Source organism: Urocitellus parryii, chromosome 6, assembly GCF_045843805.1.
Source record: "Urocitellus parryii isolate mUroPar1 chromosome 6, mUroPar1.hap1, whole genome shotgun sequence".
In the NCBI taxonomy this organism is placed as follows: Eukaryota; Metazoa; Chordata; class Mammalia; order Rodentia; family Sciuridae; genus Urocitellus; species Urocitellus parryii.
The window spans coordinates 184236064-184263649 of NC_135536.1; the positions used below are offsets into that span (position 1 = coordinate 184236064).

At 50.0% G+C, this 27586-nt stretch overlaps 1 protein-coding gene across 3 annotated transcripts; it reads left to right on the forward strand.

The window, feature by feature from the left end:
- Positions 1-27586, forward strand: L3mbtl1 (L3MBTL histone methyl-lysine binding protein 1). Of its 3 annotated transcripts, none has more exons than XM_026383274.2 (21): positions 1-136; positions 312-538; positions 915-1056; positions 1311-1461; positions 1593-1713; positions 2341-2422; positions 12818-12906; positions 13400-13504; positions 14610-14745; positions 15090-15181; positions 16931-17082; positions 17466-17542; positions 18086-18171; positions 18338-18448; positions 18887-19001; positions 19418-19517; positions 19698-19895; positions 20003-20052; positions 23450-23607; positions 24022-24084; positions 27452-27586. In XM_026383274.2, exons 1-21 carry the CDS (start codon positions 1-3, stop codon positions 27584-27586), a joined length of 2526 nt encoding a protein of 841 aa, XP_026239059.2. The 3 variants fall into 3 exon arrangements, with proteins under 3 accessions (XP_026239059.2, XP_077655971.1, XP_077655972.1); XM_077799845.1 differs by having other exon boundaries at positions 915-1029; XM_077799846.1 differs by lacking the exon at positions 24022-24084.

A 27586-nucleotide genomic window follows, 5' to 3' on the forward strand; every position in this document is an offset into this window, starting at 1 on the left:
ATGGAAGGGCATACTGAAATGGAGGTGCTGAGGACACTGAAAGGGCCTTCCACAGGGGAGGTCAGCGTGCATCTGGTGGCCAGAGAGAGCTCAGGTTCCGGTCCTCACCTCCCCGCAACTGCCTTCATCATTCCAGGTAGGTCAAGCTCAGGTCTGGGGAGAAGGAGTATGGCCGTATTTGCTGAAGCAGGTGTGGATCCCAGGGAGATCCTAACTTTTCACTTTCCTATACCTGCCTTCTTTCACTTGCAAGTAGTAGAATTGAAGAAGGGCCATCAGGCCCACCTGTGTATCTGTGTATCCATTCACAGCCAGCTCCGCCACCCTTGGCCTGCCCAGCAGTGCCTTGGATGTGTCCTGCTTCCCCCGGGAGTCCATCCATGTAGGCGCCCTGGAGCGGGTGGTCGGCAGTGAACCAATCACAGCCACTGTTCTGCCACAGCTAAGCGCCGGGGCAGCAGCGAATTCTAGTACCAGCACCGTCCAGCTGCTGGAGTGGACAGAAGCCGTGGCTTCGCCCCCTGGGAGTGGCCTGCGGGTCAGTGCCTGTGGGGATTGGCTAGCCTGTGGAACTGCGGCCGTGGGGCGGGGCCTGTTGACCTGGAGGTGGGGCTTCAGATGGAAAGTGGGAGGGGGGCTGAGATGATAGATTCTGCGGGGTGGGGCTTTCAGCGCGTGCCTTGGGTTGAGGCTGGCCTTAGAGGCCCTGGGGGCGTGGCTTGGAGTGAGATACCCTGGGACTGGTCCTGCAGGTGTTGGGGGCGTGGCCTAGTGGGGGCAGGGGGCGGAGCCTTGAGGCCTAGTGGGGCCCTATCCAGCATGAGGCCTGAGAAGGGTGAGCACAAACCTCCACCCCAAAGTGGGTCGAGGACTTGGTGCAGGCTTGGCTGTCCTCACACTTTCCCGTGCTCCAGTTTCGGATAAGCGAGTATGCGCCGCTAAACATGGTGGGAGTGGAGCAACCACGGAGTCCAGAGCTGCGGCAGGAAGGCGTGGCTGAACAGGAGGACAGCGGGGCCCCGGAGGGAGGTGGCGATGCGGGCACCCAACAGCCCGGTAGGAGCCCGCTCCCCGGGCCCTGAGCTGGGGCACTGCGCGGTGTGGGGTGAGGCCTGAGCTCCTGAGGAGCATCCGCTGGGGGCGTGGCCCCGCGGTCCCTGCAGGTGTGCCCAGGGGTGGCTCCTGAGTGGAGAAGGCTGGGAGGCTGTCCAGTGTGGAAGTGGGGCCAGGGAGGCAGGGCCTAAGGGCCGTGGGTGGAGCCTGAGCATGACTGAAAGGGTGGGAGGCCTAAGGCCCAGTTGGCCCCACAGGGGACCTCCCCGAGGACTCTCCAGAAGAGCTCTCTCAGGATCCCCCAGAGGACGATAGCGCCTGTCGGTGCCAGGCCTGTGGGCCTTCTCAAGGCACAGGTCCAGAGTTTCTTTGCTCGAATGCCGGCCCCTCTCAGCTGTTCCAGGAGCGGTAAGGGAGAGGGGGTCGCAGCTTTCTTGCTCTGTCTTCCGCTCCCAAAGCCCCATTTCTTTTCAAGTGTAGGAGGGGGATGGGTGGTGCAGGGCTGATGGTTCTGTGGCTGAGGCTGCTCTTCCCTTTAGGTCTGTCATCGTGGAGAATTCCTCAAGTAGTGCCAGTGCTTCAGAGCTCCTCAAACCCATGAAGAAACGAAAGCGCAGGGAATATCAGAGCCTATCAGAGGAGTCTGAGCCAGAGGCCATGGTAGGAAGAGGGCAGGAGGGAGGGGAGAGGGAGGCTAGAGCACATGCCTCATTCCTGTTATCTTCTCTTCCATCCAAGACATAAGCCTAGACCAGAGACGATTTGTAATATTTTGGGACCCATCTTGAATACCTTGTCGAAGGGTAATAAATAATCTATTTCCTGGAGTGCCCATCTCCTTCTATTGTTAGGATTGAGACACATTCTTGTGAACTGGTACCCAAGGTAGATGTATAGGAGATGGGAAACTCCATCATTGGAGGCCATGAGCCAGGCCCAAATCAGGAAACAAGGCTGTAGCTGCATTAGTGGAAAGAGACAGAGCATGGAAATTCTACTGAGCAGGTAAAATCAGCATGGGGCACATGATCATGTATTCAGTTTCCCCACCCAAGAATGAGAACTCTAGTCAGGCTGTGCAGCAAGGGTGTATGTGTCCCCATGATTCTGTACCCAAGTGGCAGCAGTTTGTCTGCTGACTCTTTGTTCCTGTTGGCGGCCTAGAATGAATTCTGCCTTTTTGGAGCAGAACACATGTGGCCACAGAACCAGACAGGGGCCAGGATCAGAGACTGGTGCCTTCAACTCATGAGGACAGGAAGCTGGAATCAGGCTTTCCTTCTACAGGAGAAGCAAGAAAGAAAGGATCCAGAGGGTCCACCCGCTACCAGAACTGCAGAGAGTGAGGATTGGAGCAGCAGCCAGCCTGGTATGGTGGCCTGGGTATATATATTTGTGTGAGGTGTGTATATGCCTGTGGAGGTGTGAGGCTGGGAGTATGGGTCATGGTTGTGGTGGTATGTTTTACATAACCAGATGAGCATGGGTTAGTGTATGTGAAAGAAAAGATTGTTTTTGGCTGATGTAGTAGTATATGTGTGTTCTTAGGGGTTAGGTGTTTATCCTTTATTATTCAACTGTGACTAGGCCTCACAGCCAGGGATGTCTTAGCTCAGTATCTGAAGACTTGAGCATCCTCTATTGGCACCAGATGGCATTGCTGGCCATTGATCTGACATGCCTTTTTCTGGTCCTTTGATTCTAAGAAAAATGGAGCAGAGATTCATTCATAGTTGGCTCCAGCCCTGAGGCTTTCTCTGTTACACTCTTTAATATTCCCAGGTGACAACTGTCAACTGAAGCTAAGTACCATTTATCACACTTGTAATCACCTAGATTCTGTATAGCAATTTGTTTAATGTTTATCTTCCTCTGTCCATCAACAGGGACTGAAATCGTTTTATTGATCATTGTATCTTGTTTGCTTACCCTAGAACCTGGTATAGAGTAGATTCTCAGTGAATAATTTGTTCAATAGATGAATAGATTATTTTCGTGGTTCTTTATGGACTGTAGTTCAGTTGCATGACTCACTGACCACACATATCTGTTTGAAGTGTGCATTTTTTTTGTATCTTCACAGAGTTGTGTAATAATCAGCTCATCAATTTTAAAACATTTTCAGTACCCCCAAAAGAAACTCTATACCCTCTCAAGTCCCCTTTAGCTCTTGCCAACTACCAGTATGCTTTCTGTATAAATATATTTGCCTATTTCATATAAAAGGAATTATATATGTGGTTCTTTGTGACTATTGTTTAATTCACTTCAGCACAGTGTTTCCAAGTTTAGTCATGTTTTAGTGATGCCGGCCTTGGAAATCAGGATCTGGTCCTCGCTCCCACAGTGTTGAAGATTAAATACTCAAGAAACATTGAGGCAAGCACAGAAAGCAAGTTTTATTTAAGAAAGAGACACAATAGGAGTTGGAGTTGTAGCTCAGTGGTAAATCATTCGTCTAGCATGTGTGAGGCACTGGGTTCAATCCTCAGCACCACATAAAAATAAATAAATCAAGTAAAGGTATTGTGTCCATCTAAAAAAGAAAAAAGAGACAGAACAGAGGTAGCAAACTTTATTGGAGAGAAGTCAGGGTCCAGAGCTGGGTGGCCTCAGGAGGGCGTATGACTTGCCTTTTATAGATCCTCAGAATCCCCAGTCTGGCTCTTTTTTTTTTTTTTTTTTTGTATCTGGAATTAAACTCAGAGGCACTCAACCACTGAGCCACATCACCAGCCTGATTTTGTATTTTATTTAGAGACAAGATCTCACTGAGTTGCTTAGGGCCTCATTTTTGCTGAGGCTGGCTTTGAATTTGTGATCCTCTTGCCCCAGCCTCCTTACCTGCTGGGATTACAGACATGGGCCACTTGACTGGCCAGAATCCCCAATCTTAATCTCCTCATCTTTTTCTTCTCCATGTATGTGCCTAAGGGCAGGAAGGAGGGGCCCAGGGGGTAGTCATTAGCAACTCCTTGTTTTGAGAAGTATGAAGGGGGGGGCCCCCCACCATGTTAGCAACCCATTTCCTTTTCTTTGATGATAAGCCCTTATCTTTCCTACCCAAGCATTACTATCTAGCTGACTACCTATCCTTCACCTCTGTCTCATTAGCACGCATGCATCTGTACTTTATTCCTTTTTATTGTCCAATAACTTTGCATTGTAGGTATGTACCATACTTTATTTGTCAATTAATGGATATATAGGTTGCTTCTGCTTTGGGACTATTGTGAATATATACTTAATATGAACATTTATGTGCAAGTTTTTGCATAAGCATGTTTTCATTTTTTTCTTGGCATATACCTAGGAGTAGAAGAATTGTTTGTTCCTGTGGTAACTCTATATTTAGCCTTTTAAGTAATTGCCAGACTTTTTGTTGTTGTTACTGGGGATTTAACCCAGGGGCACTTCACCTCTGAGTTACATCCCTTTTTATTTTTTATTTTGAGATAGGATCTCACTAAGTTGCTGAGGCTGACCTCAATCTTGTGATCCTCCTGTTGCAGCCTCCCAAATTACTGGGACCAGGTGTGTGGGACCAGGCCCAACCAGACTGTTTTTCAAAATGGCTGCATGTTTTACATTCCCACCAGCAATGTATCAGAGTCCAGTTTATTCATATCCTCACCAGTACTTGATTCCCCCTCCCCCCGCCCTCTCTCTTAAATCTTAGCCACTCTATTGGATATGAAGTGGTATCTCTTTTTTTTTTTTTAAAGAGATAGATAGATAGAGAGAACTTTAATATTTATTTTTTAGTTATCGGCAGACACAACATCTTTGTTTGTATGTGATGCTGAGGATCGAACCCGGGCCGCACACATGCCAGGCGAGCGCACTACCGCTTGAGCCACATCCCCAGCCTATGAAGTGGTATCTCATTGTGGTTTTGATTTATATTTTCCTGGTGGCTGATGACATGTTGATCATCTTTTCATGTTCTTATTGGCCATCTATATATTTTCTTTGGAGAAATATCTATTCAGAACCTTGCCAGTTTTTTAATTGGGTATATTATATAGTGATATTCAAGAGTGCCATACAGAATTGGAAAACAAGTCAAGAAGATGAGTGTATAATTCAGTTCAAGACATCAATGAATATGTCACTTTAAGAAACTTTTCTTTTTTTGGTACCGGGGATTGAGCCCAGGGGCACTTTACCACTAAGCTACATCCTTAGCCCCTTTTTATTTTTCATTTTGAGACAGGGTCCTGCTAATATTGCTTAGGATCTCATGAAAATGCTGAGCCTGGCTTTGAACTTTCATTCCTCTTGCCTCAGCCTCTTGAGTCTCTAGGATTATGGGCATGCACTACCATGCCCTGTTTACAGAAACACTTTCTTATCTGAGGTCTTTAATCTAAATTTACTTGCAAAAATCTTGACTTATTTATCTAAGATAGTCAGTCTGTGGCTTTCATTAGAATTTCAAAAGGCTCTTATGATAGTAGCTCTGCCCTCAGGACCTAGTTGCCTCTTACAGGTCCTACCTCAATATTGTCACCATGGCAATCACATTTCAACATGAGTTTTGGAAGCCACAGCATTCTACCCCCCCCCCCACCACTCCTGCCTTCCAACAGAGTGCATTCATTACTTACACCGCAATAGCTGCCAAAATTTTTACCTTTCTTTTTTTTTTTTTTTTTTTGGTACTAGGGATTTAACTCAGGGGCACTTGACCAGCCCTATTTTGTATTTTATGTAGAGACAAGTTCTCACTGAGTTGCTTAGCACCTCGTTTTTGCTGAGGCTGGCTTTGAATTCGTGATCTTCCTGCCTTAGCCTCCCAAGCCACTGGAATTACAGGTGTGTGCTACCACACCAGGCCCAAACTTTTAATTAATTTCAGCATCAACTAAAAAATCGAAAGTCTCACCTAAATTAGATGTGAGTGCAAGTCAGGGGATGATTCATCCTAAAGGAAATTTCCCTCCAGCTATGAGCCTGTGCAATCAAAAAAGTTGTCTACTTACAGGATATGATGGTGGTATAGGTGTAAGATAAATGTTCCCATTCCTACAGGGGGAAAGAGTGGGGGGGGGAGTAGTAACTATGCCCATTAATTAACTCTACCCATTAACTATAACCATAATTCCAAATCTAACAGGGAAAACAGCATTCAACATTAAAGCTCTAACTTAATCTTTCATACCATGTGATGCTACCTGGACCTACTGTTAGGTTTAAGCTCCAAAGTCTTGGGCAGCTCTGCTCCGGCTGCTTTTACTCTAGCAGCAGTTGTCACAGGCTGGAATCTTGTGCCTTTGGTTCTCCCAGGCTAGTGTCACACACTGGTGGCTGTACGTTTCTGAGACCTGGGTAGTGGCTCTGCTGCCGCAGCTCCACTGGGTATTGCCCTAGTAGGGCTGTGCAATGGCTCTGCCCCAAGACAAGTTTCTCTCTGGCCCCTCAAACTGACTATGACCTCCTTTAAAATCTGAGTGGAGGAAGCCATGCTCCCACAGCACTTGTATTCTGTGCCTGCAGAATTAGCACCATGTGGATATCACCACGGTTCACAGCTTATGACTTCCAGAGCAGCAATTCAAATTGCCCTGGCCTCCTTCATCTATGGCTAGGTGGCTGTGAGTATGTCACCAGACTACTTGGAGCAGAGACCTAGGGCGGTCCTGAGCAATAAGCTCATGAATGGTGTCCCCAGCTCAAGGAGGATGTCCTGGGCCCAACCCTGGCAACCATTCTGCTTTCCTAACTCTCTGAATGGGAGGAGCAGCCTCGGAAGGTCTCTGAAATGATATTGGGGTCATTCTCCCATTGTCTCCTTGAATAGGTCCTGGCTTCCTCTAGCCATATCACTCTCTTAGCAAATAATTGCTTAGCCACACCTTTGGCTTGTTCTCCTAAACAACTTTTTTTTTTTTTTTCCTATATACATGGTCAGGCTTCAAATTTTCCACTCCTCTTCCATCCATCTCTTGTTTTTTTTTATGGTACTGGGGGTTTGAACCCAAGGAGGGCCTTGTGCATATCAGGGACATGTTATAATACTGAGCTCCGTCTCCAGCCCCCTGCTTCTCTTAAAAAATCATAAATTCCATCAAGCTTTTTCTTCATTCTCACATCTTGGTGTATGCAGTTAAAAGTAGCCGAGCAGCAGCCTGAGTGCTTTGCTGCTTGGGTATTTCTTCTACTGGGTGTCCTGTTTCATCACTCTTAAGTTCTGCGTTCCATGAAGTCCTAGGATATGGATATAATTCCACCACTTCTCTGCAGCCATATAACGAGGAAGGTCTTTATTCTGTTTTCCAGTAAGATGTTCCTTTTATACACCAGAGACCTCATCAGAATGCCCTTTACTATCCACAAGCATTCTGGTCACTACCATTTCAGTAATCTGGAAGAAGATTCAGATTTTCTGCACAGTTCTTCTATTCCTCTGAGTCTTACCAGAATTGCCCTTAAAGCTCTCTTCATGGAAATCTAGGCTTTTTCTACTCTGCTACTCCAAATTCTCATTATCCATTTCCAAACCACTTCTACATTTTCAGGTATTTATTACAGGTCTTCTTCTTCCCCTTCTTCCCCTTCTTCTTCCCCTTCCCCCTCCTCTTCCTCCTCCTCCTCCTTCTCCTCCTCTTCCTCCTCCTCCTCCTTCTCCTCTTCTTCTTTTTCTTCTTCTTTTAATATTTTTTTTTAGTTGTAGTTGGACACAATACCTTTATTTTATTTATTTATTTTTATGTGGTGCTGAGGATCGAACCCAGTGCCTCGCATGTGCTAGGGGAGCGCTCTATGGCTGAGCCACAACCTCAGTCCCCAGGTCCCCTTCTTGATAGCAAATTTCTGTCTTAGTCCATTTTCTATTGCTATTATAGAATACCACAGCCTGGGTAATTTATAAGCAATGGGAGTTTATTTGGCTATGTTTCTGGAGGCTGAGAAGTCTAAGAGCATGACCGTAGTGTCTGGCAAGGGCCTTTGTGCAGTGGCCATGACAGATGGCCAGAGCAAGCATGTGTGAGGCAGAGAGAGAAGATTGGGCCAGACTCATCCTTTATTAGGAACCCACTCCCATGATAACTAATCAACACCTGTGACATGGCATGAATCTATTATTATTATTATTTTTGTGTGCATAATACTGGAGATTTAACCCAGGGGCATCCTGCCACTGAGCTACACCCTTGCGCTTTTTATTTTTATTTTTATTTTGTGACAGGTCCTCACTAAGTTGCCCAGGCTGACCTGGAACTTGCAATCCTCCTGCCTCAGCCTCCTGAGTTTCTGGGATGACAGGCATGTGCTACCGTGTGTAACTTCATGAGCCCATTTTTGAGAGCAAGCCCTTGTGACCTAATCACTTCTTAATTGTCCCACTTCTTACTGCCATCACAATGCTAGTACATTTAAGCATTAAGGCCAGGGCTGTGGCTCTGGCAGAGCACTTGCCTAGCATGTGTGAGGCGCTGGGTTTCATTCTCAGCACCACATAAAAAAATAAATACATAAAATAAAGATATCATGTCGAACTACAACTAAAAATATATTTTTTTAAAAAAATTTTAAGCATGAGACCGGGAGGGGACAATCAAACCATTGCAGGGCCCATTTATGCTCCCTAGAAACCAGGCAGCCTTTATGACCCTCACAAGGTAAACAAGGGACCGTAGCATTAGGAAGCATAGTGTTCCCAGACATAGAGCTCCAAGAGACACATGTTAAATACAAGGATCAGGAATGAACTTTCAGTATCTTTTTTCTCCTTTGGTGCTGGGAATTGAACCCAGGGCCATACACAGGCGGAGCACATGTTCAGCTTCCGAGCTACAACTTCAAAGCACTTTAAGTGTCTTAAAATAAACTGATTCTGGGTTGGGGATGTAGCTCAGTAGTAGAGTACTTACAAGCATGTACCAGACATTAGCACTAAAAAAATAAACAAGCAAACAAAAAAACATGAACTGATTCTGAATTGGCTAACCATGTTCTGTAAGAGGTGGGTAAATACAAAGATAAGTCTGTAAAAAATTTAAAACAAGACGACCCAGCCTATGGTGGTACCCTGACTGCTTGTGATATCCTGTTCTTCTCTTTATATTTTCTGTCTCTCCTGTAGACATTGCCTTTATCAGGCACTGGGTTAGATGCTAAGAGCTCAAAGTGAGGAAAACACAGTATTAGCAGACAAGATGCAGAGACAGATATATATACACAGGTAGTTAGTGTACGATCGTATAATCAGTGTTGCATTTGAAGAATGTAAATACAAGGAACTGTTACAGAATGAACTCTGACTCATGCAGCAAAGGAAGGTTCCATGGGACAGGAGGGTTTCATCCACCCACCTGCCCACCCACTCGCATTTTTCCAGTCACTTAATAAACATCTGTTGAGCATCTAGTCTGTGTAAAGCTTTGAACTAGGTGCTGGAGCTATGACCGAGGCTTGAAGGGCCAGAGAATGATAGGAGGATGGGTTGACAGGGTGGGGACAGGATCTTTGCCACAGAGGACCAGCCTGTGCAGAGCATAGGACACACATGGGGAAGCTGGAGCAGCAGTGAGTGGCTAGTTCACTGAGGGATTTTGAGCGGTGGAAAGATTTTTTTTACATGCTAGCAAGTACTCTAGTACCGAGAAGCCATTGTGGAACTTAAAATAAACAAGTGAGTATTATGTTAGAGATGCTCTGGCAGTGGAGAAGGTCTGAGGCAGCAAGATCAGTTAGGAGGCTTGTGCACTAGGTTCAAAGCAAGGATGGTAAATGTGCAGAGTTAGAGATAAAAAGAGCCACCAGGATCATGTCCAAGTTCCTAGCCGTGCCACACAGCGAGTGGGTGGTGGTGCCGTGGACTAGGGTAAAGAATACCAAAGGACCCACTGGCATTGGCACAGAAGTTGCAGGTTTGGTTTTGCCAGGCTGGGCTTGCCAAAGAACGAGCTAACCAGGGCCATCTAGACTAAGGAAGCAGGGATAAGCCAAGAAGCCTTTTTGGAAGTAGACAGAGTGTGTTGCAGCCAGCCTGTGTGGTACCTTTGTAGAAAGCATACAAAGGTGCCTTTCTGAGCAGAAAAGTTAGAAAAGGGCACCTTTCTTCATTGTAGACTCAGCCACATGACTTGGCAAGAAGTCCAGGCTGAACTTCAGCCCCTGTCTGTCCCCACTTGGCTGGGCATCTATATAGAGTACACAGCTTGCATGGCTATACACAGAAGCTTTGAGATTTATTTGGTCTTGGGGATGTGCCTAAAGGCTCAGCCCATTTCTCACCTATGGAAAAAGAATGCAGGAAACTAGAGGAAGGTGGAGGGCTTGTCCAGGGAAGGAATCCAGTTATTACAGAAAGGTTTAGCAGTCAGGCCTCTTTCCGGCAGATTAGTCTCTTTTCTCATCTTGAAGAGGATTACAACCAGTCCTTCCCATCACCTCAGGGCATTGGGAGGCTAATGGAGACAATGTGTGTGAAGTCTCTGAGGCATCTCTGCACCCCCAATTTCTGGCATGACATGTGGCCCCACTGAATGGGAAAAGAATGGTCAAGGTAGAACTAAGAAGTGCGTGAGGTAGACTGTGGAGATACAGGCTTGTCTTGCGTTAGGTCTAGTGAGAGTGTCAAGATGGCACACGTCCAGGGAGGGAAGTAGCAGGGCTGGGGGCAGTAATGCAAGAGATGGCGTGTAGCGAGGTGCTGTTCAGAGGTGCCTGCTGTGGCATGGGGGCCTTGGAGCTTGGCCATGTTGGAGGATGACTAGCATGGGGTGGGGGTATTCAAAATGAAATGCTCAGGAGCCACAAGAATACCTGAGATGAGAACTCTGGCAAGCAGTCAGACCCTTACGTAGCAGGTGCTACAGTAGGTAAAGAATGAGGGGGAAATAAAAGAGAGAGAATATCATCCAGAGAGACAGAGAAGTGGGCATTGGGAAGAGTTCTGTCCTGGTAGCGGTGGTTTGGAACAAGCGGAGGCATTGTATAGAAGGATATGGAGTCCCCGTGGCGGGAGGCAGTGAGATAAACTCAGCCTGGTGTCCTGAGGTCCACCCTCTCTCCTCTTTCCCGACTCGGTGAGTGTGGATGAAGCTGGGTGGAGAACTAGAGGGTTTCTTGAGGAACATAGTAGGCTGTATGTTATAAAGGACAATCCCGGTCTCACTGAGGACAAAAGATAGCTCAAAGAGATGTGTTCTAAATTAGATCATCAGAATAGACCTGAGAGGGTTTGATGGTTTGGCTGGGAAGTTGGTGAACAAAATTTGTGCCTTAGCCCAACTGGGTCAGGTGGTTGGGAATCTCTTGGTTTAGTGCAGTGGCTGAGGAAAGGGGCAGCTGCAAGACAGATGTTCTGCACACACAGCTTCCAACTGAGGAAAAACCATCTTTCTTGAGTGCCTGAATACCCAGGGCTGTGGCCCAGTGAACTGGGGTGAGGCAGAACTAGGATCCAGGTCTCTGACTTAGTGAAGGCCAGTGTTATGGTTTAGATACGAAGTGTCCCCCAAAAGCTCATGTGTGAGACGATACAAGAGGGTTTAGAGGCGAAATGACGGGGCTGTGAGAGCCTTCACCCAGTCAGTGGATTAACCCCAGATAGGGATGAGCTGAGTGGTAACTGATGGCAGGTAGGTGTGGCTGGAGGAGGTGGGCACTGGGGTGTGCCTTTGGGTTTATGCTTTGTCCTGGTGAGGACAGTTCTCTCCCTCTGCTTCTTGGTGGCCGGTTTCTTCCCTACACCTTTCCATCATGATGTTCTGCCTCACCTCGAGCCCCAAAGAATGAGCCCAACCTACGGACTGAGATCTCTGAAACGGAGCACCAAAGAAACTTTCCCTCCTCTAAAATTGTTCTTGTCAGGTCTTTTGGTTACAGCAGTAAAAAATCTGGCTAAAATGACCAGTAACATGAGTCACCTCATGAGGAACTCTGACCCACAGCGTCTCTGTAGTTCTCATGAACAATCCTCCAAGATAGACTGTGTTTAGTAGATGACAAAGTTGAGACATTGAAGTTTCCAGAAGAAGCTGGAGCTCTGTACCGAAGGCTTATGAACTGATTCTGGTTGAGTTGTGGCCTTTTAGGTTGTCTGTGGCCCTCTGCAGACGGCAGCTCGGACCGTACGGGTAGTTCTTTATCCTAGCCTTTCAGGGTGTGTGTCCTCTGAGGTGGAGGCTGAGACTCCACTTATAAGGGAAGTTTATCTTCCCTCCCCAGGAACCCGAGACTCCGAGATATGGGCAGGATCTGGGCCTCTATCATAGTGTATGCAGTGTGTGTGTCTGTCTGTCTGTCTGGGAGGGTTGTGGAATCAGCCCATCTACTCTGGGGCACACGAAGCACATGGATACACATTAGTGTGGCTACGTGTTTAGAAAAAGGCGAATTATAAAAAGGACTTCCTATTTCTGTGTGTCCCCTCTCCTCCATTTCTTGTTTCCTTGTTTGCCCTCTCGTTTCTCTTTTTCCGTTTCTTTCCTTGCAAGCTTAGGTGGTGCTGTGATTTAAGTCCTCTGGCTGAGGACTCCTTGCTCATCTTTGTCCTGGGTTACAGAGGACAGAGTGCCTCAGGCTGAGTTTTGATAAGCTTAGGGACTTGCTGAGTGGCCTAGGGGCGGGGACTGGGTGGCAAGACTTGGTTGCCTTCCTTGAGCCCATGGTGGCCTAGTGGCCAGGGGGTTCAAGTGACTGCAGACAAAGGCTTGTTTTGGAGGGTAAGGGAGCGTGTGGTCAGGGGACACTGAGAAAAGTCGCGCATCAGTGGCAGCCCAGGAACTGGCCTGTCTGTGCCTTTCCACAGCACCAGGTGAGAAGAAGGAGGGCTGGTCGTGGGAGTCCTACCTGGAGGAGCAGAAGGCCATCACTGCCCCCGTCAGCCTCTTCCAGGACGTGAGTTGGCAGTTTCCACCTGGGAAGAGCTTGTCTTCCCAGCCAGGGACTCATCACACACACAGACCTTCCGGTGTTTTCTCCTTGACATTCCTCGATGGACTGGCAGAATGGAAGGGAAGCGACTGCTTAGGAGCCTGGAGTAGGAGAGGGCCCGCCATCAGGGGCAGGAAGAAGTGGGGAGATGGCATCCAGGCGCATCCATCCCTGGGCCTACAGACTGTTGAATTCTCATGCCTTCTCCTCAGTTTGGCACTGAGCTTTCCATGAGTCAGGCTAGAGAAAGCCCTTAAGCCCAGTCCTGACTTAGGCCCTCAGAAGAGCCCCCCAGCTATTCTCTCTCTCAATCCCCGCAGTCCAGATCCCCACGCATGTTGCCCACTTCGGGAATACCAGGCAGGTGGGGCCTAAAGGCAGCTCCTTCACCCCAAGCCCACTAGGCAAGGATAAGGCTGGATGGAAGCTGGGTCCTCTCCACTCTGTGCGTTGACAGTCCCAGGCCGTCACTCATAACAAGAATGGCTTCAAATTGGGCATGAAGCTAGAAGGCATCGACCCTCAGCACCCATCCATGTACTTCATCCTCACGGTGGCCGAGGTAAGCGGAGCTTGGTAATGCCCTTCTGCTGAGATAGCTGAGTGTAGAGGGATGTCGCTGCTGGGGGCACAGAGGGGACACTGCTCCACTTCAGAAGGCATAGTCTTGTGGGGATGGAATTGGAACGCAGAGAAAGCTTTATTCAAAAAAGAACAAGGGCCGGGGCCGGGGCCGGGGCCGGGGCCGGGGCCGGGGCCGGGGCCGGGGCCGGGGCTGGGGCTGGGGCTCAGGCTCAGCGGTAGAGCACTTGCCTGGCATGAGCAAGGCCCTGGGTTCAATCCTCAGTACCACATAAAAATTAAAAAATAAAATAAAGGTATTGTGTCCAACTAAACTAAAAAATAAATATTCAAAAGAAAGAACAGGTGCTCTAGGCTGGTGGTGTACTAAGTATGCACAGACTGTCCGTGCTGGGGGATCTTGAGGAGGGGCCATCCCAAGGGTTGGGGATGTTGGCTTGAAACAGACAAGGTCCTTGTGCTCTAGGAGCTCACAGTTGTACAGGAAATCAACTAGATAAACATGAGTGACCTGCCACAGGAGGTGACAGATGAGCAGTAGGGCACAAAGATGGAGCGCCCCGTTTGGCCTGGGTGGTCAGGAAGAGCATAGAGGAAGGGTCTCTCACTGAGTCTTGACAGGAGTGTGAATGAGGGGGGAGTTTCAGGCAGAAGAAGCAAAAGGGCAAAGACTCGGGGGCATGGGAAGGCCACCATGTTCAAGGACTTGCTGGTAACTCGGGACCACAGCAGGGTATGTGAGTGGGGAGCAATGAGAGGTCTCAGAAGGGAAGGCCGTCGGGGGCCCTGGGCTGTCGTGAACCTTATGGGAACCTTCTAAGATCCACCCAGGGCCCCAGAGCACAGGAAGCTGTTACAGAGTCCACCCGTCCTGGACCCAGCACTCAGGGTTCACAAGTACCTGAATTGTCCTCGCCGCAGGATGGGAGGGCTCAGGGCAGGGTTCAGGATGGGGAAGAAAAGCAGGGCGGGAGCCTACTAGCTTCAGAGCCCCTGAGACCACAGTCTAGGCCAGCAGAGGTAAGGGACAGGGAGCAGGACATTTGCTGGCGCTGGAGTCCCTGTGATTCCCTTCATGGGGCCAGGTGTGTGGCTACCGCCTGCGTCTGCACTTCGATGGGTATTCTGAGTGCCATGACTTCTGGGTCAATGCCAACTCCCCTGACATTCACCCCGCTGGCTGGTTTGAGAAGACTGGACACAAGCTGCAGCCTCCCAAAGGTAAGGCCCACCTGGTTGGTCCCATGAGACATCAGTCCTCAGACTCCCCGCCCACCTTTCCTGTCAGTGACCCCTCCGGCTCCCGTGTTTTCTACCCTAACCCTGCTCCAAAGCCAGCCTCTGCGTCACATTATGATACAACTCCGCCCTGGTCAAAAGCCAGGGCTTCTGCTTTGCCCTTCAAGTATTCACCAGGTCATGTCCTGCTTTGACTGGGGTTCCCTGGTAAGATTCTTGAGGGTTGTGGGTTCCTCAGATCTGCTGGGTTCTGCTGCTTTGGTGTGGGGTACCCTTCTGTGGCCCCACCTCTGCATAGCGCTCTTGCATTCCCTTGAGGGGCCCAGGTTACAAAGAGGAGGAGTTCAGCTGGAGCCAGTACCTGCGCAGCACCAGAGCCCAGGCGGCCCCCAAGCACCTGTTTGTGAGCCAGAGCCACGTGAGTGCCCTGAGCAAGTGGACATCACCCCCAGGCCAGAGCCACTGCAGCCGGCCCCAAGGATCTGACTCATCAGAAGAGAATTCATCTGCTGTTGCTCTCAGCTTTGTTCTGGTCTCCTATCAGATGCAAGGGGCATAGCTGGGCAGGGCCAAGGGCCAGAGTGGGTAAAGCTGGTTATGGGTTTTCCCCCCAGTTCCTTCTTTCCTTCTTGTCTCAGTCCATTTTCTGTTGCTATAACAAAATACCCAAGGCTGGATAATGTATAAAGAAAAGAGACTGTTATTATTTAGAGGCTGAAAGTCTAAGATCACGTGGCCCCAACTGTTCAGCCTCTGGGGAGACCCTTATGGCAGATGGCATCACAATGGTGGGAGCTCATATGGAAGATATCACAGGGCATGTTTTGAAGTCAGAGGTATTTGGGGGCCAGGCTTGCCTTTTTTAAAAAAAAAAATAGTAATTCACTCTGTGGGAACTAACCAGGATTTTACAAGAACTACATGAATCTCTTCCAAGAGTGATACCCCCAGTAACTTAATATTATTTCCTGTTAGGTCCTACCTGTTAGAGGTCCCAACATCTCTCAATAGTGCCCCACTGGGGACCCACCTCCAGCCCAGGAACTTTGGGAGATGAGCTCAGACCATATCCAGCCTTAGCACTTGCCAACTGCAGAGTCCTCCTCCACACCCTCCCTCAGAGCCCACGACCTCAGTCTGACACTGACATGTCAACACTGGGCTCTTCCTTTGGTTTGCTCTTTAGTTCTGTGGTGTAAGTCAAAGCCTCTATTCTGGGAGCTTCTTTTCTGCTAATGTTGAGGCTCTCCCATTCATTCCAACTATTCACCCCTCTACCCATTAACTCTATTCAAGGCCGCTGGCAGCTTTATTTGGCAGCCAAAGTATCTCATGATCTCAAACAAAGGGTCTGAGAGTGTAGAGAACCCCCATTAGAGGTATTACCATAGTGGGCCTGGGGGTGTAGCTTAGTGCTACCATCCAGGGCCTGTTTGACATGCATGAGGACCTGGATTCGATCCCCAGCACTTAAAAATAATTACATAAATAAAGCAAGAACCACATTAAAGTTCCAGGGTCCCCATGGGCCAGAGATGCCACCATACTGCTCAGGCAGGGATAGTTAGACCCCTACCTAGTCCAGCTCCAGAGACCACACTCTCAGGTTCATAGGTAACTGGTGGGGAACTCTTCAAATCCTGTCCCCTACCCATTGACTGGGGTTGTGTTCCAGCTCAGACTATTTTACTTCTAAAGTGGAAATCAGAACACTTACAGGACTATTGTAAAGATGAAGGGAGGTTATATCTTTTGAAACTTATGCCTGATACAAGGCAGGTGCCCAGTTAATGCTGGTCCCCTCTCGCTCCCTGCTTCCCTCCCTACCACCCCACTGTTGCCCCCAAGCCAGGCCAGGCCAGTACAGGAGACTGGTACTGAACTGGTCAGAGTCTCTGGATAAAGGCACGGCCTCCTGCCAGTTACTTACTTTCTGCGTGCAACAAGGCAGGCTTCCTCTGGGTGCACCTGGAGGCCTGAGTTCTGAGCGACTCAGAATGGTTATGATTCTGCCCTGGAGAGACCCTCATTCCCAGCCTATTTCTCCCACCCTCCCTACTTCCCACCCTCAGGGGGTCTTTCTAGGGAACCCACTCCTATGTTTGCTAGTAGGCTCTGGGCTAGCACTAGCCAGCCAGGCCATGGCAGCCCTTCTTCTTATCCCTAGAGTCCCCCACCCCTGGGCTTCCAGGTGGGCATGAAGCTGGAGGCTGTTGATCGCATGAACCCATCTCTCGTCTGCGTGGCCAGTGTGACTGACGTGGTGGACAGCCGCTTTCTGGTGCACTTTGACAACTGGGATGATACTTATGACTACTGGTACTTGGAGGCCTGCAGGGGGAGGGGGTGGCTGGGGGCAACTGCTTTCATATCAGGTGTCATGTGGCAACAACATTCAGATCTTGCTCAGGATGGGGGTAATTGGCTGTCCTGTGGAGTTGAGCTATATCATAAGAAATGCAGCTCCCTATTACATGTGACATCTAAAGCTGCCCTGGCTAAGATGCATGTACACCGTGACTCACAGTTCCCCCTTAGATAGCATGGTGAGCTGGAGTTTTCAGTTAATGCAGCAGTTTTCTGACTGTATTGTCAGTCATCTGTCTCCCTCTTACTAAGAAGTAGGATGGGAAGGCCCTGAAGCCAGGCTGTGAGCAGGCTCAGCCCTCCACATTTCTCCTGAAACAGTTCTTGCATTTCAGGTGTGATCCCACCAGTCCCTACATCCACCCAGTAGGCTGGTGCCAGAAGCAAGGGAAGCCCCTCACCCCTCCACAAGGTAACCCTGCACTGAGCGTGCACTCTTCCCAGCCTGGCCCCTCCTCCCTGTCCTCCTGCCCTTACCAGAACCTTGTTAGCCAGCTCTCTAGGGTTAGGGTGAGGGGACAGATATGGCTTGGAGCCTCCACTTCGTGGCCTAGGAGTTGAGTCTCCTTTGATTTTGGGAAAGTCCTGTCAAATCCTGTCTCTGGTGGAGTTCAGGGGAATAAAGTTAGAGGACCACCTCGGCAAGGAGCAGGGAGCCCAAAGCAGAGTGTGACCTTCCTCCTGGGAGCACCATGCTGGCCAGGCACAGTAGAGATTCAGACAGGACTGGAGTGGAGCAGCAGGGCCGTGGGTGGTGGGGTCAGGGTCCCTGACGACCTGCTGCCCTTGCTTCACCAGCACCCATCTGCCTCGGGAACCTGGGCGAGGGGCTGGTAGCAGTCATGGAAGGGATTCTGCTCCAAGGGTCTCGGCCCCTTCCTCGTTCTTGATTCCTGCTGCGGGGCAGAGAGCTCCCCAGTCACCTTCCAGACATCGCTCTCATTTTCTTCTGTAGACTACCCAGACCCTGACAGCTTCTGCTGGGAGAAATATCTAGAAGAAACTGGGACCTCTGCTGTGCCCTCCTGGGCCTTCAAAGTGGTGAGTTGATGCTCCGTTTCCCTGGAGCTGAGCTCAGGAAGACGTGGAGCCCTTAGCCAGCCAGGATGGGCCCTGGCCTCCCTGTGGTGCAGGCCGGTCTCCCTGGGTGCAGCACTTGGGCTCTCCTCAGCTGGGCCCTGGCCTGAAAATGACTCTCCCCTCACAGCGACCTCCTCACAGCTTCCTGGTCAACATGAAGCTGGAGGCTGTGGACCGCAGGAACCCAGCCCTGATTCGTGTGGCCAGCGTAGAGGATGTGGAGGACCATCGCATAAAGGTGGCTTCGGGACCTAGGGCTGGGGGAGTGGACAGGTCAGTTGGGCAGGAGTTTGTGTACTGGCTAGAGGTCAAGGGCATGGCATGAGACAGGAAGTGAAGACACTGGATCTCGTTTTTGCCTCATCAGCATCTGTCTTTTGTGGGCTTGAGCAAGTCACGTCTCTCTGAGCTTTAGTCTTCTCTTCTGTCACATGGACCGAATCACCCTTGTCCTAGGGACTGATGGTCCCGACATGATGCCGGTCATGTAATGGGTGAGGCCCTTGGTGAACATGGGCCGAGACCAGTTATTGTGGAGTTGGCTCCGGGGTCCTTCCAGTCTAGGGTCCGCTTCCACAGGCCTAGGGTTGGGAGAGCCTTCTGGGACCTGGAGGTCCTCTCGGCTGAAAAGGGCTCCATGAGGAACTCCTGACCTCCATGGGCTCTTCATCCCCAGCTCCACTTTGATGGTTGGAGTCACGGCTATGACTTCTGGATTGATGCGGACCACCCAGACATCCACCCCGCGGGCTGGTGCTCCAAGACAGGACATCCCCTGGAGCCTCCTCTCCGTGCGTACCCTAGGACTCCCCGTCCCTTGCCCTTCCCGGCAAGTTCTGACAGCCCTTCCTTCTTTGGCCTGCCCAGGGGGCTCTGTCCCTCATAACCAGGTCTGACACAGAGGGTTTTGGTCCCACAGTGAGCTTCAGGATACCCATGCTCCCACCTAGAACTGTCCCCTACACTAAGCAGTGTTCCTGGCTCAGAGACCAAGGGCATGGCCCAAAGCCTAAGAGAACCAAGTCTTCCCTCCCCAGCAATGGGCAGGTAGATGAACAGTGTGAGAATGGTGGCCTGACCTGGCTCAGGGCCCTGTTCCTGGAGACCCCGATCCTAGTGCTGACCTCCTGGGTGGAAACCATCCCTGCCCTGCCCTCCCTGCCCTATCTCTAGGACTCTATGCTAACTTCTCTTCCTGCTCCTCCAGGGCCCAGAGAGCCCAGCTCCGCCTCCCCTGGGAGCTGCCCTCCTCTCAACTACAGGAGTCTGTCCCACACTAGGACCTCCAAATACAGCTTTCACCACCGGTGAGTAAAGGCCTCCTGCCTCGAGACACCGGGCATCTGTGGACCTTCTGGGAGGGTCTGCTTTGCACCAGCTGAGCGAGGCCCTTGGGGGTTCACTGAGACCTGCCAAATAGGGCCAGAGTTGGGGAGGGCTCAGTGGGGACAAGTGGATCAGCCCAACTTCAGCCTTCTTCTTCCCAGGAAGTGCCCCACTCCTGGCTGTGATGGCTCTGGCCACGTAACTGGCAAGTTCACAGCTCACCATTGCCTCTCGGGCTGCCCACTGGCTGAGAGGAACCAGAGTCGCCTGAAAGCAGAGCTGTCTGACACGGAGGCCTCAGCACGGAAAAAGAACGTCTCCAGTTTGTCCCCAAGGAAGAAGCCTCGCCATCACGGCCGGTGCGAAGGCCAGGGAGAGAGGGCCTGGGCTCTCTGGGTGCGGGGCCTTGTGTCCTCCTGGGCCAGACACTGATCCCCTGCCATGGACCTGGTCCCTCTCTCTCCAGGATTGGACGCCCTCCAAAGTATCGGAAGATGCCACAGGAAGATTTCCAGAGTAAGCCTGGGTCCTCTGCTCCTGGGTCTTCTACATGCTCCCAGTGGGTGCTTGTAACTGGTGGGGTGAGATTCCAGGGGCACCCAAAGCAGGAAAAGCTGGAAGGGAGTCTCTTTGTGACCGTAGAGTAGTGGCAAAACCCTGAGTGGCCTTGGGTTCCGGTCCAATGACCTTGTTGTGCCATGGTGCATGAAAAGGCACCAGGTGTGGGCCTCTGCTTCTCCACTGTGAAGCAGATGATGCCCAGCTCTGCTATTCTGACTCTAGGCTTCCTGGGAAGGAGAGCAAGGCTGTCAGTTTCTAGCTGTTTAACATTGGGCAAGTCACTTAACCTCGCTGAGCCTCAGTTTCCATACTTGAAAACATAAATAAAACCTGCCTTTTGGGCTGAAGATGTAGCTCAGTGATAGAGTGCTTGCTTGTCTAGCATGTGCATGCCTTGGGTTCAATCCCCGGCCCTGCCAGTAGAAAGAACGAAAACCTGACTTTGATGTCAAGGCATGGGGTGCATGCCTAGTGACCAGAGGCTGAGATAAGAGAATTGCAAGTTCAAGGCCAACCTCAGCAATTTTTCAAGGCCCTAAGCAATTTAGTGATACCCTGTCTCAAAATAAACAAAAAGGACTGGGGCCGGGCATGGTGGTGCATGCTTATAATCCCAGGCACTCAGGAGTCTGAGGCAGGAGGATGGTGCATTCAAAGCCAGCATTTAGCAACTTAGAGAGGCTCCAAGCAATTCAGTGAGACCCTGTCTCTAAATAAAATATACAAAAGGGCTGGGGATGTGGCTAAGTGGCAAAGCACCCCTGGGTTCAATTCTTAGTACCAAAAGAAAAAAAAAAAGGACTAGGGATGTAGCTTTATAGTAAAGCACTCCTGGGTTAAATCTCCTAACGTACCAAAAAAAAAAAAAAAAAAAGTCAATACCGGAAGTAACAGTGGTCACTACTACCATTTACTGAGCATCTACTATGGGCCAGGCATTGTGCTGAGTTCTTCGTGTATACCCTCTGTAGCTCTCACAAGCAACTGTAATACATCTGAGAGAGAGGAACAAGAGGCTCAGAGCAGCAAAAAAAAAAAAAAAAAAAAAAAGAGGCTCAGAGCAAATTCATTTGCTCAAGGCCATTCACCTTGTGAGAGGCTGAACTGGGATTCATACTTGGCCTGACTTCTGCCATGTGCTTCGGGCATAAGACATAAAGCCCCTGATCCAAATGTCAGATTACTTCTCACTGCCCAGTGGATCACTTTGCATAAGTCGCCATAGAAAAACACCACAGACTAGGTGGCTTAAGCAACAGGTGTTCATTTCCCACAGTCCTGGAGGCTGAAAGTCAAGGTGTCAGTGGGAGCTCTACTTTCGAGGACTCCCTCCTTGGCTTACAGGTGGCCGTTTTCTTGCTGTGTCCTTGCATGGTCCATCTAACATGCATGGGCACTCCTGGTCTCCCATGGTGCATCCAAATTCCCGGAGCCTTGTGTACTTATTTTTTCTGGTAGTGACAGTACCCCTCTTTGGATAGCAAGGCCTAAGTAAGATGGCCATGTGGGATTCTGAGCACAGTGAGCAGCAGTTGTCTTAGTAGTCTGTCTTGCCGGATTCCCTCTTGCCGTTCCATGCTGTGTCCTCTTGGTGCAAACAGAAGGCACCTCCTGCAGCCTTAGGCCTGGTGACAAGGGTCTTAACCAGCCTCTAGGGCCTCGGATGAAGACTTCTGAGGATTAAACTGTAGTGGGTGCCTACTCTGCCCACCTTGGTTGCCTGGTCAGCTTCCATTGCAGGACCAAGTTCTGACCTCCAGAGGGCACTTGCTAACCAACCTGTAGGATTCTTAGGAAGTTATTCTTTCCAATGACTGAGACCACAGCCCAAAGAGGGGAGAAAGGACTCACCGAGGTCCTGAGGCACAGAGCCCTGGTCTCTGACCTCTGTGTTCTAGCAGCTGGCTCGCTCCCAGAAGGGCAACCTTCTGGAGGGGATTCTCACACATCCATGGCAGACCTCAGTGCAGGCTTGGGCTTGCTGTAAACTGCCCCATGGGGAGTGCTCTGTGACAGAGCTTGGCACTGATGGCTCTGGCGTCTCCAGGAGCAGTAGTGCCAACTCGGAGCTGCAGCAAGATGGTTGAATAAGAAGCTATGACTTGCCTGTGAGCATCTCACTGTGTTCTGGGAAGGGAAGATAAAGAGGGACACTCCTGACAAACTTGGTGTGGCCCCCAAGCCCACTCAAGGCTGTGAGAGGAAGATCAAACCCAGGACTTCAAAGAGGGAGCACCTGGGTGGACAAGAGGCCAAAACGTGGCCAGGTAGAACAAGGTGCTAGTGGATCTCAAGGGAGATCCTGGGTGTGCCCTGATGGAGTGTGCAAGCAGTTCCTTGGAGGTACTCAAGGGGACTATCAGGAAGGCAGAACTTGGATTGGGCTGATGAGCAGAGGGCAGCAGGGAGGACAGCTGCAGAAGAACGTCAGTCAGTGGGCCTGGTGACGATCCCTGAGGTCACGTGTGAGGAGCAGAAAGATAAGGGCGAAAGGCTGAGGCTCACGAGAGGGCAGAATGGTCTCTGGCCAGCAGGGGAGACATAGAGAAGAAGGTGCTGGAGTTGCTTTATTCATCAGCATCCAGAATTAGCACCAAGCAAAGAGGAAGAACAGCTCCCCTGCATAGGGGGCAGCGGCAGGGAAGATCCCATGCACAAATGGCCACACTGCCCAAGGCAGCCAAGGCCAGAGAAGAAGGGCAGGGCCAGGTTTGTCGGAGCAGCCTGAGGTGGGTGAAGTCCAAATGGCTGAGCGCCAGGCCTGGACAGGAGAAGGCCAAGCAGAGCAACATCAGTCACCAGATCCATGGAGCCAGAGATTCCCGAGCATATCAGGAAGCAAAGTGACAGGCAGCTGGGAGTGACTAGTGCCAGAGCAGGCAGGTAGGGCAGGTGTCTGAGACAGAATCACCCTGGCTCTGAGCTGGCTGGGCCGCAGCACTTTGGAAACGAGGGCCAACAGAATGCACCTCTCACGTCAGGGCCAAGCCTATTTGGATGTTGGGGACAACTTTAATGCAAGACATCTAGAGACCGGTCTCTTTGCAGAAGCCACACAGCTCCATTGAGACCGCATCCTCTCAGGGCTCAGGTTCCTATAGCACCCAGAGGGATGCAGCGGGGGCCACTCTCTATAATTTACCTGAGTCTGAGTGAGGGACCACTGACCAGAGGGAGTAGCCCCAGGTAAGGAGTCAGGGGATGCAGGTCACCCTCTTGGCTCTGTGAGCTACCAGAGGGCCCCTGGTCCTGTCTGCTGGCCAGCCTGTCTCCCATGCTGTATGGGTGTGAGTGGGCTCTGGGGAACACACCGGTCCTCAGCATCAGCCTCCGGCCTCTGCCTCCCCTGCAGCACTCACCCCCGATGTCGTGCACCAGTCCCTCTTCATGTCGGCCCTGTCGGCCCACCCGGACCGCTCGCTCTCCATGTGCTGGGAGCAGCACTGCAAGCTCCTGCCTGGAGTGGCGGGCATCTCGGCCTCCACGGTCTCCAAGTGGACCATCGAGGAGGTAAGGAGCCATTCCTTGGCCTCCCCCTCTTCCCCGCCCTCCCTCTCCCTCTCACCACACCCTGTGGGAGGGCTCAGGAGGGGCCTGGTCAGATAGAGCCCTGTACCTCCCCTGCTCGTCCTTCCCATCACAGTCCCTTCCAGTTGCCCTGGGGCTGACCTGGATGCTGTGCCAAGGCCCATCATGGCAGATGGGGAAGGGCTGGAAACCTAGCTGGGGAGACAGATTTCAGCCCTGGGCTTGAAGAGCAAGGAGCCTTACCTTGCACGCCCACCAGCATGGAGACCCAAGATCTCTGAGGCTGAGAAAAATCAGCACTGGCCCAGCCCAGAAGGCCCCAGGGCCCCGTAGGTCAGCCCTCGCTCCATTCCCAAGCCCCATCCCCTTGTCAATACATCTCCTTTGGTTTTCAAGGTCTTTGGCTTTGTTCAGACTCTGACAGGTTGTGAGGACCAAGCACGCCTCTTCAAAGATGAGGTAAGGTGCAAGTGCAGAGTGGGGGACAGAGACAAGGTCACTGTGTCATTGAGACAGCAGGAAGCAGGTGCTCTCATCAGTGCTGCCCCAGCCAGTGCCTCTGTTGCCCACCTAGGTGAGACTAGTCAGTGACCCATGTCTCTGTGAAGAATCTGGTGTGGGCTGTGGCCTGCTGGGGCCACTGTGTGTTCAGACCATCTTCAGGAATGAGACGCTGCTTTTTGCCCAGTCTTTTGTTTGCAGAAGTTGGCTTTCCCAGTGAGGGACAGTAAGTTCACACCTGTCTGTAGTTTCTTTTTCTTTCTTGGTGCTGGGGATCAAACCCTTGGCTTTGCACAGGCTGAACGGGCTCTCTACCACTGAGCTGATACCCCAAGCCCAAAGCATATTTTGAATAATAAGGGTCTTAACACACACTTCAGATGGAGACCCAAGAGTTTTGCAAAGACAAGAAGCAGTGAGTGATAGGTAAGAGGAAGCCAGCTCTGGAGATGGGCTGGGTTGAAATTTCAGCTTGCCCAGTTCGAGCTGCATCTTGTCTGTAGAATGGAGATAAAGTGAGTATGATGAGAACCACCTTGCAGAGCCATTGGAAATGAAGAGTGAATCATAATGCCAGAGTGTCTAGCATAACTGTATCATTAGTGTGTGTACATACTATGCATACCTACATACACACTCACGCACAGAGTAAGCAATAGATAAATCATGTCACTATACCAGCATGCCTGGTACAGTGGGGGATCTATAAATGGTAGTTCTGGGTTTCAGTGCACAGTTGCCCTTAAATAAAGAACTTTATTATGACTCTCCTAATTTGTAAAGTTTGAAACCTTTGGGTTTGTCTAGGGCTTCCCTCCAAACAATATAAACATCCTTTCTGTACAACCCCTTCCACCCAGGGCAGCATGATCTCAGCTGCTCACAGTGCCTGTAAGGAGAGTACTCCTCTTTCCCTGGAAGAATGTCCAGACCCCACATGGTTTCTCCCTCTGCTCCTGTGCAGTGAGCTTCCCACCTCCTCCCTGTTCTGGGTGCTTCTCTTGCCTTCTGTGTTGCTGATCTGATCTTTGTGTTTGTATCCAGAATCAAGTGGAAATGTTTTTATTTTTTATTTTTATTTATTTAGTACTAGAAATTGAGCCCAGAGGCGCCTAACCACTGAGCCATATCCCCAGCCCTTTTTATTTTTTATTTTGAGGCAGATTCTGGCTATATTGCTAGGACCTCACTACATTGCTAAGGTTGACTTTGAACTGCCTGTCTCCCAAGTCATTGGGGTTATAGGTGTGTGCCTCTGCGCCTGGCAAGGGGAAATGTTTTTAAAAACCAGATAACCTGGAATGCATTGGGCTGCTGCTCCCTTAGATGTCTTTTTTTTTTTTTTTTTTTTTTGGTTTGGGGATTTTTGGTGCTAGAGATTGGACCCAGGCCTTGTGCATGCTAAATATGTGCTTTCTGCTTATCTGTGTCCCTTGTCCTATAAGGTTTTAAAATATAAGTAAAGCAAAAACACTCATCTTAAAAGTACAGTGCCACAAGTTTCCTGCAATGTGTACACATGAACCCAACACTTCACCAAGACAGGAAACACTTCCATCATACCAGAAAGTTCTTTTTAGTCAGTCCCCATCCCAAAGACAACCACTAATTTTTAGCACTAAAGATTAGCGTGCCTGTTCTTGCACTCAGATAAATGGAATCTAACAGCCTGGACTCTTTCGGGTCTGTCTCTTTTTGCTCAATGTAATGTTTTGGAGGTTTTCCCTGTTGCCAAGGGGACCTGTAGCTTGTTCACTGCTGAGTGCTACTCCATTTTATGAACATGTCTCAAACCTCCTGTTCATGGATGTCTGGTTGTTTTCTCTCCGCTGAGTCCCTGGCCTGAACAGCTTCCCTCCTGGGCTCTTTTCATCTCACTCCCTCCTCCAGTCCCCCCCAACCAACACTCTCTCCACGCCCTGCCCCCTGGGTTCAGCAGTTATCAGCTTTTCCTATGTTTGCTTCTTCCTATTTTTGAATAATATTAAATAAATTACACACACGATGGCGTTTCACCCTCAGTACTTCTGAAACTAAGAACTTCTACATGACCACAACATCCTCATTTCCCGCAAAATTGGCAGAGTTCTTCAATATCACCTCATGCCCAGCCTGTGTCCAAGCTTCCCTATTTGCCCCAGAACTTTAGGGGTTTTTTTGCAGTTTTGAGCCTGGATCCAGACAAGACCCACATACCTGATTTTGGTTGTGATGGCTCTTGAGTATCTTCCAGGAGTCCCCCTCCTTTTTTGGTTTATTTCTTTTTTCTCTTGATGCTTTAAAAAGTCTTATAGAATATTCCCTTCTGGATTCGTCTTGCTTCCTGTGGTGTCACTTAACATGTTCCTCCGTTTTCTGTGTGCTATAAGCTAGAAGTCAGATATGAAGGCTTGGTTAGGTTCAGGTTGAATCCCTCCCAGCGTGTTCTCTCTCTCTCTCTCTCTCTCTCTCTCTCTCTCTCTCTCTCTCTCTGGCAAGATAGGTCAGAGGGCACAGTGTGTCTCCCACTGCACTCCATCAGGATACACAGTGACCAGCTGTCTGCTGTTAGCAGCACTAAGCTTGACTATTGGGTTCATGTGAGGACAACAGCATTTTTGTTTTATTGTGGGGGGTCATTTCATTGTTGTTGTTTGTCTTTTGGGCATTGCAAAGGTGTTAATCACACAAAGAGGTCTTACACAGATTGCAGAGGAGTTCAGAAAACATTTGTAAAGTGGATGACCAGTGAATGAAGCTACTTAGAAGGTGGGCAAAAGGGCTTCGTGGGGGTGTGATCCATGCAGCCTCCCAGGGCCACCCCCGTAGAAGAACTCCACTCAATTATTAAGAATTAATAAAGCTATTAATTTCAAAGCTATTAATTTTAAAGCTATTGCTATCTTGAAATTCTTAATAATTTTGAACAAAGGGCTCTATGTTTTCATTTTGTACTGAGCCCCATAATTATGGAGCAGGGGCAGGTTTTTTTGAAGCTTCTGTCTGTGAGAACTTTGGAGACATCTTGCAAATGCAAACCATGAAACTCAGTCTGGCCGGCCGAAAGAGAGAGAGGGCATGTGTGTCACACGGGGAGCAAGGGCTGTCTTTCTTTCCTTCTCCGTCCCCATTGCTGTCTTCCTTTTCTCCTCTCTCCTCCCTTCTCCTTTCTCCTTGTCCTTCCTCTTCCTCTCTCCCTCCCCTTCCCTTCCCCCACATTTAACATCCTTTATTCCCATTTTCTTTCTCCCTCCCCACTCCCCACGCATACTCCTACCTTTCCTGCACCCCCTTCCCCATGACCCTTCCCACCTTCTCCTCTTTCCACCCCCCCTCAACCCCTCAGATGATTGACGGCGAGGCCTTCCTTTTGCTGACACAGGCGGACATTGTGAAGATCATGAGCGTCAAGCTGGGCCCAGCCTTGAAGATCTATAACGCCATTCTCATGTTCAAAAATGCTGATGACACCTTAAAGTGA